This window comes from Ipomoea triloba, chromosome 3 (genome assembly GCF_003576645.1).
Source record: "Ipomoea triloba cultivar NCNSP0323 chromosome 3, ASM357664v1".
Lineage (NCBI taxonomy): Eukaryota > Viridiplantae > Streptophyta > Magnoliopsida > Solanales > Convolvulaceae > Ipomoea > Ipomoea triloba.
Genome location: NC_044918.1, coordinates 26,412,693 through 26,423,993, shown reverse-complemented (window position 1 = coordinate 26,423,993; position 11,301 = coordinate 26,412,693). Strand labels below are relative to the sequence as shown.

At 34.9% G+C, this 11,301-nt stretch overlaps 1 protein-coding gene across 4 annotated transcripts; it reads left to right on the top strand.

Moving 5' to 3' along the window:
• The first annotated feature begins 1,425 nt into the window (after positions 1–1,425).
• LOC116013825 (DDT domain-containing protein DDB_G0282237-like) lies at positions 1,426–7,732 on the top strand. Of its 4 annotated transcripts, none has more exons than XM_031253764.1 (11): positions 1,426–1,604; positions 1,915–2,050; positions 2,165–2,337; positions 3,080–3,513; positions 3,595–3,682; positions 3,873–4,219; positions 5,842–6,221; positions 6,343–6,562; positions 6,739–6,900; positions 6,980–7,068; positions 7,282–7,732. In XM_031253764.1, exons 2-11 carry the CDS (start codon positions 1,938–1,940, stop codon positions 7,430–7,432), a joined length of 2,157 nt encoding a protein of 718 aa, XP_031109624.1. In that variant the 5' UTR covers positions 1,426–1,604; positions 1,915–1,937; the 3' UTR covers positions 7,433–7,732. The 4 variants fall into 4 exon arrangements, 3 of the variants coding, with proteins under 3 accessions (XP_031109624.1, XP_031109623.1, XP_031109625.1); XM_031253763.1 differs by having other exon boundaries at positions 5,842–6,233; XR_004097288.1 differs by lacking the exon at positions 7,282–7,732 and having other exon boundaries at positions 5,842–6,233; positions 6,831–6,900; positions 6,980–7,026.
• The last annotated feature ends 3,569 nt before the right edge of the window (positions 7,733–11,301 follow it).

Genomic DNA, 11,301 nt, shown 5'->3' with positions numbered 1-11,301 from the left:
CATAAGAGAGAGAGACGACCGAAGGGAACGATAGGAAGGTAGGCTTGGAGGACTTGAAAGAAAGGGTGACGACGTGTTGACGGTCGGCCGATGATCGATCGATCGGTCGGTCACGAATTTGTTAATGAGGTTATTCAGTGGACAACTTTGTGGAACACGTTCAAGGAAGAGTTTGAGAATGAAAAGAATATGCTTGGTGGTCTCTCGAGTGATGCATCGATCCGGCCAACCTAGAGGCCGTAGCCGAGGTAGGAAAGGTAGTGTGTGAAAGGCGGTTGAGAGGTTTTCTAAAGGCATTTTTAGAAGGTTACCTAAAAGCAAAGGCGGTGGAGCGCGGGAATCATGCGGAAGAGATGGAAAGAAGATCGAAATAGACTAATGAAGTATCCAAATGTAATAAGGAAATGAATCCCAACTTGTATATATGGTAGTTTAGGGTTACCAAAGGAAGAAATTCCTCCTAGCTTGTATAAATAGGGGTTTAAAGCCTTGAGAAAGGCTAAGCAATTCATAATACAAAAAGGGCCAAAACGCTACTCTAATTTTATTCCAAAAACACTTAGTCGATTTTCCGGTAGTGTTGGCCTGCCGTTCCACCATCCGTGGTTGATAAAACGGACAGGTACCTTTTGGTGGGACAGGAGATTTAAGGTTGCTCATACCCAATGCCAAGAATCGAACCCTTGACCTTTAGTTAAGGATGGATGAGTCTCTTGTCACTCAACTACACCTCATATTAAATTATAGTTATTGTTATTCGAGTGAAACACATATAATAGGCTTGAACCCACAACCTCCCACATGAGGGAGCAACTTGGTACCACTAAATCACAAGATCCTTGGCAATTTCATTAGTTAGTTAAGAAACCAGAATGATATCCTGTAAAAAGAGGAAGTAAAACTGCCACCTTATAAAAATTAGAAGATCAATAATATTTAGGAAAAATTGTTGTTTTCGTTCCTAAATTATACGATAATTGTAGAATTCATCCATAATTGTTGGTCATGCTCACTTTTCGTCCTTAAATTATTATTGGTATTGCGTTTTTCGTCCATTTACTAACAAAATATTATTAACGAAATTTGCAACTTTAGTATAACTTAGAGACGAAAAGTTAATAAAACTACGAAAAGTGTAATGCCAATGATAACTTAGGGGCGAAAAATGAGCACGACCAACACTTAAAACGAATTCTACAATTATCTTATAACTTAGGGATGAAAAGTACAATTTTTTCTAATATTTATATATTCATAATTAATAATTGAGAAATTAAAATCATATTTTGTGTAAATACACAATAAAAAAAAAGTCATTTTCCTATAAAAATATACTCCGTAGTATTGTACTATTGTATAACAAAAATATTATATAAATATAAAAATATAAAAATTTGGTATATAGTGTTCCGGAAACGTGGGAAATCGAGAAGAGAGAGAAAGCGAGAAGGGGTCTCCTTCCTCTCACACGTCAGTGTGGTCAGAGGCGAAACCGTACTTTTACCGCCTCTCTCTCATTCCCCGCGGAAACACATCGGAAACTCAGAAAAGCTACAATCTTCAAAAATCCCAACCCGAATCTGCAATTCCCCTTCTTCAATCCGGTATTCATCTTCTTCCTTCATATTATGTGCGCATCCTTCTTTATTCAGTAATATATATGTTCTTGAAAACTCCTACTGGCGGGAAAGCTCTCCTTTTACTGTAATAAATTGTCGAATTCTCGGATTTAGTTTCGATTCACAATTCTATGCATTTATCGTGTTGTTTAAGAGAGCTCGGATTCATGTATGGGCATGTACATGCATGAATGGGCACTCGAATTTTGATTGTTTGGTTGTCTGCGAGTTTTTAGCAGTACTAGATTTTCTAGGGTTTCTGTGATTTAATCTTGATTTTTTTTGGATTCTGTAGGCACAGGAATTGAAATATAAGGAATGCCATTGTATAAAAGAAAGCCATTTCCTTTGGCGGAAAAGCCCACTGATTTAAAGCCGAATGAGCTGGTCTTCCGAGTTAGATTCACCAATGAGATCTTTAGGGATTATGGGTAAACCATGAAAATTCCTAACTTATTAAGAACTAATACTGGAATTTTTTCTTTGAGTTTGATGTTGAAAACTTAATAGTTTTTAGCTAATATTAAACAATAAATAAAATGCAGTGATTATGTAAAGCAGATAAATCTTTATCGACAAAGGATCTGGATGTGCAAATTGACTGGGAAAAGCAACCTGACATATGAGGAGGCATTGGTTTCAGAGAAGGCTGCTGGCAAAGAGGCCCAACGGTTCCCAAAAGAACTGATGGCTCCCGTTCTTCGTGATGTTCAATTCAGTAATTTTCTGAACTACATAGACTTCAATTGATTTTGCTTCGTTTTCTCGGTGATGCTCCATGAAGGTGCTATATTACCAATCTTGTTATTCAATGGCTGTTACTTATTAGAAATATAGAATGTGAAATGATTTTGGCTAGAGAGTGCAGAAACCAAACCTGGGGTTGTGTATCTGCGTTATGTGTGCTGCAATGATAAAACTGTTGTTCTATACTTCTTATGTGTTTACACGCATCCCTAAATTTGTTAATCAAGGCACAAGATATCTGGCAGCTTCTTTTCTTCTTATTATAACAGTGGCTCAACTATTAGGTAAGTTGAATGCTTTGTGTTAATGGATCCTCAATGGGGTTTATTTTACCTCAGAAGTTGGAACAAGGTGAAGAGTTCTTTTACCTTTCTTGTTCAACTTGTTACACTGTTTCCATTCCAACGTCTTACGTTAACAAGATATTGTGAGCATGCACATTTGTTGTATGGCACTGTCACTCCTGTATTTCACCTACCATTCCCTGAGAAATAAAGATGGCATGGAGTTTGGTGCTCTTTATTATTGGCTGAGTTTGTAATATTTTAACTGTTATATATATATGTGTGTGTGTGTGTGTGTGTGTGTGTGTGTGAAAGATTTAAGGTGAAACATTCTGTGCTAATGGGGGGCCTGCATGCATATTGTAGGTTTTCTCCTATTACTTCAACATCAACTCTTCTAATGATTTTGCAATCCGTTCTATTCTTCAGGCATGCTTAGTTTAAAAGATCTTGCCAATACAATTGCTATAAAGCTCCAAGGTTGCTTGTCAGAGGGTAGTGAACTGTATGGGACGATGAACAGTTGCGTTTATCCTTGCAAGATTGTAAGAGTTTTAGAGAATGAGAAACCTCTATATGAGGTTGCATGGCAGGACAAATATGATAAAGTACGTGAAAATACACTATTAAAGGAAGAAGATCTTATAGTGAAGAAGCTGCCTTGTAGTAAAGGTGCTCTGAAGCTTTTCATCAGGGAGTCTACATATCATAGCATTCCCTGGGTTTTACATGACAAGTTGGCAAAGGACCATGGTATTCCTACTCATCCTCCTGAAGAGCTAAAAGGAAGATTCTCTCTGCAGGATGGACTGGTTGTCACAAATAGGAAGCGAAAGAAAAGTGGAGATAGAAAAAATGATGCGGTAACTATATGTATCTTTTCAACTCTTTGTTTATGTTTCTTCTGCTGTTGCTGTAGCCAACTTGATGTCATCTTGTTTCAGGAAGTAGATAAGGATGAGTTCTTAGACCCCAAACGGAAGAACACAGGGAGAGAACAACACAAGGGCTTCACAAATGAAGAGATTTTTGGTAATTGCAACATCTAAGCTGCTGTTTTGCATGGAGTTTGGAAGATTATCTTCATCAGTTTTTAATGCTTTATAGTTTATTTTTGCATTTTCTGAACTGATTTCTACTTGTTAGGTGTATATCATATATAGTTTTATACATATCATAGCCATTATCTGATTTTATGTTTCTACCCAAATGCTGTTTGCAGAAAATGGCACTTCAGAGACACTGCCCATTAAATATCCCATTGATGATCTACTGGTGCAACCTTCAGACAGTGATATACAATTGACTGAACGATCTCCTCTGCGTTGGGATTTCAATGTCCCAATGCATTGTGTGGGGGATCTTTTGATGGTTTGGGACTTTTGTATTTCATTTGGCAGGCTATTACAGTTGTCACCGTTTTCACTTGAAGATTTTGAAAATGCTGTCTGTCACAAGGAAAGCAATGTTGTTCTCATTGTGGAATCTCATGCAGCTCTTCTGCGCTTGCTAATTAAAGACAATGGGGAGTATTTCACTGCTATACAAAAGAAAAAACGGAAGTCAAAGGTTAAGTGTTGGCTGTTATTAAGCTCTGTTCTGAACTGAAATTCTTTGCTTTTACAGTGGTTATGTAGTGTGGATTAGAAGGCCATTAGTGAATCAATTTACTGCTTTCATATCTGATTAGTGAGCTTGATCCATGCTTGGGTCTCATAATCTAGCTTGAGTATGAGTTCAGCTCAAGATCCATTTCCTGAGCTAGATAGTGTGAAAAGTGATTACTTCGTTGCTTAAGTGATGGAGTGAGCACAACTGACCCCTGGTTGCCTCGCTTCAATGTAGAAAACAGAAGCGAGGAGAAGCCGTTGCTTTTCTAGTTTTCTGTGAAGTGACTAAAGCACAAGCGCGATGTAAGTGCGCCTCTGTCCAAAAGTGCAGTCAGCGCAGTCAATACTCAATAGGGGTAAAGTTAGGGTTTAGATAGAAAATACCTTGTCCAAACGCAGACCCATAGCTGGTTGATTCCAATGTGATTTCTGTGAGAGTATTTCCGACCCTGAATTCCAGTTTGTTTTCTGCCACTGGGTTTACATGTTTGTGTATATATGTTGGAGATGAAGAATCAGACTCCATCTCATATTCTTTCTTAGAGATTGAGTGAATGATTCACTGTGAAACTGTGTTTTGTGTCCCTGGGTAGATGCATTTGGGAAGTGGGCAGTGGGCAGTGGGTTCTTGGCAGGGCACTGCTTAGTGTTGTTTTGTTTTTGTTTTTCTGCTTGTTTTTGTTTTTTTTTTTTTTTTTTTGTTTTGTTTTGTTTTGTGTTTTTTTTTTTGAACTTAAAATTAGGATTAAATTTGTATTATAAATTAGGCAGTAAATTTATTACGTATTCTTTTATATTAATATATTATTTAGATAATTTACTTTAAGTAATATATGCATAATTTATTAAGTAATACATTGCACTTTTGGTTCATCAATTGTTGGCCATTATGCAATTCAGTCCCTCATTTTCAATTTCAATCAATTTGATCCCTCAATTGTGTATTGTGTTGTGAATCTAGCTCATCGAGTTGTATATAGTCAATTGAGTTAATACTCGATTTGATCCCTCGACTATTAGGATTTCACCACTTTGGTCCTTGACATCTAAACTTGCTCAATTTCATCCCCAACTATGCAATTGCTAACCAAAATGGTCCTAATCAAGACTATTTTGGTTTGAACAAAGGACTATTTTAGGTAAAAATTGCATAGTTGGGGATGAAATTGAGCAAGTTCGGAAGTTGAGGGCCAAAGTGGTAAAATCTTAATAGTTGAGGGACCAAATCGGGTATTAACTCTAGTCAATTTAGTCCCTCAATATTTTGAAATGGAAGCTGATAAACCTTAATTATATCAGCTTTCATTTCAAAAAATTGAGGAATTAGATTGATTATATTTACAATTTGAGAGACTAGATTTACAACACAATGAACAATTGAGGAATCACATTTACTGAGATTGAACGTGGTTTGACATTGTATTTGGGTTGGCTTGATGTCACCCTTATCGTGGTTTGACATTGTATTTGACTTTCTCTTTCTTCCTTTTTCTTCCTGTAACTTGAAAACGAAGATGGTTGTATGCTTTTCTTTAGTTCAACTCCTCATGTAACGAGAATGTGTTTTACCTGACTTTCCAGATTACGTTGATCACATGGACTGAGTATTTATGTGATTTCTTGGAAATGACGGGCATTGCTGAGTTGTCTGCACATATCTCTACAATTAAACGTGGCCATTATGGCCTTCTAGATGTTCATGTTAAATTAGCCATCCTGCGGGAACTAGTTGCTCAAGCTCTTGAGTCAGATCTTTTCAAGGAAAAGTTGGATGAGGATATGGACAAGAGGCAGGCACTGGCAGCAGCAAGGAGGGATGAAGCTCTGGAAGAAGGCAGAAAGAGGAGAGAAGAAAAGGAACGTTTAAAGATTCAGTCTACTGGAAAAGACGCAATGAACGGGCATGGCAACTCAGTAGATCCTTTGAATGTTAAAAAGAATGTAGATGCTCCAAAGAAAGGGTCGGATGACAGGTTTTACATTTATTATTCACAATTATTAAATTGTTTTCCAATTTGGTTGTAGTATGATATTGGTCCCTTTGCTTTTATTTTTAATTTTTTCTTATCTCTCTCCCTCTAGTGAAAGTGAGCTAGAAGATGTCACTTTTAAGAATGCTAAGAAGCAAAAGATAAATGAGAAAGATGCTGCTGAATACATGGACGATTCACCAAAGAAGTCTGCTAACAAGGATGAAATGGAGGAATCACCAGAAAAGTGCAAGGACCACCAGAGGGCAGCTCATAAAATGCGGAAGAATGAAATAAAGGAAACAATTGAAAATAGGAGCAAGGAACAAAGGGTGAGCTCTCTGTGACTCTATCTCCTACATGTGCACACATATACATGCAAAACTCCTGCATATATAAATTATTTATATGCAGATATTGCTGTAACTTTGTGGTCATTAATTTGTCATTTTGACATGAAATGGTATCATGTCTAAACTTGGTATTTGTGATCCATTTTCCAATTCAGAAAGAATATCTTGACCGGGAAATAGAGAAGACAATTATACGCACCAATCCATTGGGGAAAGACAGAGACTATAATACATATTGGTTTTTCAGACGTGATGCAAGAATATTTGTTGAGAGTTCTGACTCCATGCGGTGGGGCTATTATTATACCAAAGATGAGGTATCAATGTTGTTGCATGCTCTGTTTTTTTATTTTCCATATGTTTTTCCTAATCCTCAAAGTTTCTCTCTGGTAACAGCTTGATGCTCTGCTGGGCTCACTTAATGTGAAGGGTGTTAGGGAGAGAGCTCTTAAGAAGCAGTTGGAAAATTTTTATGGAAAAATTAGGTAATTATATCTAATAGTGTCATTTAAGCCTCTTACTTCATTTGCTTTGCTCCACTGCAGAAATTTGTGAGGAAATTGATATATCCTCATTGTCTTGGCTTTTCTGGAAGTTCTTTTGTGGAGTCTGTTATTTTCTTTATTTAGCTCTGGTGTTTTTAAACCCTATAATTACGCTCATAATTCATTAATAAGTGGTTGATTGGATGCTTGCAGCTTGGAAATTCAAAAGAGATCAAAGGAGGCAGCTCTGCGAGTTGCAATGGAAGAAGCTGTTCTCCGGAGGTCTACTCGTGTGCGTGCCCCACCAAGAGACAATCCCGCTCTTGCTTTCTTAAAGTACATAAACAAGTGGAAAGAAGAATGAAGATGACCAACTCTCTTTATTTCACAAAGGCCTTAGTCTGCATTTGATGATACATCTGAAACTAACCTCACATTGAATTGGAAGCAGATAGTTTCTGCCGCATTAATTAAAAACTGACCATTCTTTCTTTCATGGTGGAAGCTCTTCCTCATTTTGATTTTTTTACATTTTCCAACTGTGGTCATCATAGGAATGAAGTTTTGCTCCTTTCAATCCTATGATCACGGCCTTTGTGTAACAGGAACAACACAATTTTGTACAGTAGATGATGCTTATTGGCTAGTTATTTTGTTTTATTCTTCTTGGCTGTAGAACCATTTTCTTTTTTCATTTGACTCAAGTAGATAAAAGGCAAAAAGAGATCACTTTAAACCAAGTTAAAGCATTGAGATGTTAATGAGGTGGGATAAACTGCAATAAAAGTCAATCTTGATGAAAGTGTTAAAGGGCAACCAAGGTTGGCTGTAGTGGGACTATGTGGTTTTATGTATAGAGTGAGAATTGCATCAAGTTTGATAGCAAAAATTTTTGTCATTTACCATAGATTGCTTTTGTGTTAGGATAAAGGTTTTTGAATAGTGCAATTGCTTTTGTGTTAGGATAGAGGTTTTAGAAGAGGGGAGTTTGCGAGTGATTCATTGATGACTATTTAAAAGATCAAGTTAGGCGAAAATACTAGGGCCTCTCATTTGTTAAGAGGCTATAAGAGCTCTATATGTTGAGATCGGGGTGAATGTGCATATTGGATACTCACCCTCACCCACAATGTTCACATATTTTTTTGGGTTGCACATCGTTGAACTCCCGAATGGGGTTTAACCCTTTATTATTTGTAAATATTTTTAAGCTGTATTGACTTTGGTTCATATAATGTTCATGGTTGCAGTAGGCGCTAGGCGCTAGGCGCTAGTCGGACGGTAGACTAGCGCCTAAGCGGTCTAGGCAGCGACCTATAAAAATAAAAAATTAATTCATGTGTGTGGGTATATGTCATATATTATATTACTAGTTTTACACGCGCATCGTGCGAATGGGTTAATGCCCAATGTTTATATTTAAATAAATATTTGAAAGTATATCAATGCAAGATTATATAGGAGAAGTTTATACATAGGTAATTGAATGTCGAATTTTTTTTATTTAAATATGTAATTCAAAGTATATGAATCCAAGATAATATAGGAAATTCATTATAATTGTTACTAAAGTAAATGTTTGCAACCTTGTAAAATCGATAGTCTAAATATTTGGTCTAAAAATGATAGTCTAAATAAATACTACTTTTAGTTTGAATTTTTCTAAGTGTTTTAATTCTCTTTTGAGTAATATTGTCATTGTCTTCATCTTTACTATTTGTTCTTTTTCTTTTTGTTGGTAGTGTGTTATTTGCAATTCGGTTATTGTTGGTAGCATAGATGACAATGTCATGCAATGAAATTATGATATAGGAGCTATGGACTTTCCTTTAGGTGTTTCTGCTTAGGATTCATTTGGTTCAACCATTATTGTTGAATAAGTTATTGTGGATAAAGAAATCCCTAGTTAAAGAAAAAAGATTAAATAAATTAATAAAAATTTGAAAATTTAAAATATGATGTATTCCAAAGATATTAAAAGGTAGTTTCTCGCTTCAATTTGTGGGGTAATGGGTTATTTGAGTACTTTCATTGTTAGCAAATCCCCCAAGTAGTTAATATGATTGGTTTCAAACTATTCTTTTTTATTTTTTTCATGGTATTAATAAAATACTTGGTAACTAAATATATAACATTATTTTGTATTATAACTTTGATATTTAATTACAAGATAGTGTAAAAAGAACATAATGGACAATGTAATGAATATCAATTGATGAATTTGAATGTACAGAATCTTTGCATTAGAGAAAATAAAGACAATATAACTAATAATGAATTATTTTTCTTATTTAATTTATTGATAATGAATATTTTTTTTAAATAAAGGCATTGTAGACACATAATTCTAAATTAAATAAATACATATGTATCATTTTTTGTTGTAGCTACTAATTTATTTAATTTAATAAGAGTAAAATAGAGTGAGGAACTTTATTATGTCAAATTTGATTGAGATGAGGTTTGAACCTAAGACCTTTCTTATATAAATTAATGGGTAAGTTAAAAGTTAATGGAATATTAACGGAAAAAGAATATTTAACAGAAAACTTAACGGATAATCATATAATTAAGGATAAATTAGGAAATCTCAAGGAAAAATATAGATTTAAACAATATGAACCATCCATTTGATTACATAATTTGACCGCCATGTTTTCTACCCATTTTAGGCCTAACTCTCTTTGGCTCTTATTAGTATAGTAGATATATATATATATCTCTTACTTCTCTTACTTATATAAATAAATAAATTTAAATATATATAAATATAACAATAAAATTAACAAGGCCGACTCGCTCGAGTTAACTCGGCTAACTCTACCGAGTTGGGTGAGTTAACTCGGCAAAATTCGACCCAGTCGGCCGAGTTAGGCACTAGGCGGCCACCTAGGCGGACGCCTAGGGAGCAATTTGCCTCGGTCTAGGAGCGCCTAGCCCGCCTAGGCGGGGATTTTTGCAAGAGTGATAATATTACGTAGCATTTTATATTTAGTAAATATGATATATTAATTATTCTATTATTTAAAGACTACATTTTTTTTGAATACTACTAACTCCATTACAATGCAGTATTTTAAAGATTACATTAAAATGCTTTTTTTTTTTTAAAAACGTCAACTTGAGACTTCTTAGGCAAATTGATGGTTATATATATTCCAAATACTCCCTCAGTCCCATTTTACCTATCCTACTTACTATTCATTGGTCAAATCAACTCTTTCTTCTTTGTTTATTTTCTTTAGTATTTTTTATTTATTTTTAAATTTAATTTTTTGTGTTTAATAGTATTTTTAGTGTAGTTTCTAAATAAATAAATTTTATATATTAATACTAAATTTAATATTATGAAAAATTGAATTAAAAATAGCTTGAACTCGTTAACCGAACTAAACACATAAAATGAGACGGAGGAAGTAGTAGTTTGGGAAATCATGTTGGTCTAGTTCACGAGTTTTTGGGGTAGACAAGAGTCATTATCAACAATCCAGTTGTAAGACTAGGAGAAAGAAAATGTAAAAGAGCTAGCAAAGAGAAAAGGGAAAAAAGAGCTGGAAGGTTCATTCATTATCCTAATCCCCTACACACACACACACATACACTCACTCTCTCTCACACACACAAACATATATATATATATAGTGAAGGGTTCAAGTGCGGGTATAGCTTCTATGCGGTTGACTCAAAAAGACGCACCTTAAGAATACAAACCACGCATCTAAAGTTTTAAAATGACATACCTTAAGTTTCAACAACTGACGCACCTTAAGCATACAAATCACGCACCTTATGAAAGAAAACCACGCACGTAAAGGTTTAGGCCCAAGCACCTTAAGTACACAAATTGTGCACCTTAAGCACACAAACAAAACACCTTAAGAACGCAAACCACGCGCACCTAAAGCTTTAGTCTGACGCATCTTAAGTACACAAACCACGCACCTTTAGCACTTAAACAAAGCACCTTAAGAACACAAACCACGCACCTAAGATTTTAAAATGACGCACCTTAAGTTTCATGCACCTTAAAAACGAAAACCATGCACCTAAAACAACCGCACAACCGCACTTGATATATACTTGATATATATATATATATATATATATATATATACTTGATATATATATATATATATATATATATATATATATATATATATATATATATATATATATATATATATATATATATATATCAAATCAACTCTTTCTTTCTTTGTTTATTTTCTTTAG

Bases quoted from the DNA above. Each gene is read 5' to 3' on its own strand.
- LOC116013825 (XM_031253763.1), top strand. From the start codon at position 1,938: ATGCCATTGTATAAAAGAAAGCCATTTCCTTTGGCGGAAAAGCCCACT. The intron at 3,514-3,594 runs GTAACTATATGT...ATCTTGTTTCAG, and splicing joins GAGATAGAAAAAATGATGCG to GAAGTAGATAAGGATGAGTT. The intron at 4,220-5,841 runs GTTAAGTGTTGG...CTGACTTTCCAG, and splicing joins AGAAAAAACGGAAGTCAAAG to ATTACGTTGATCACATGGAC.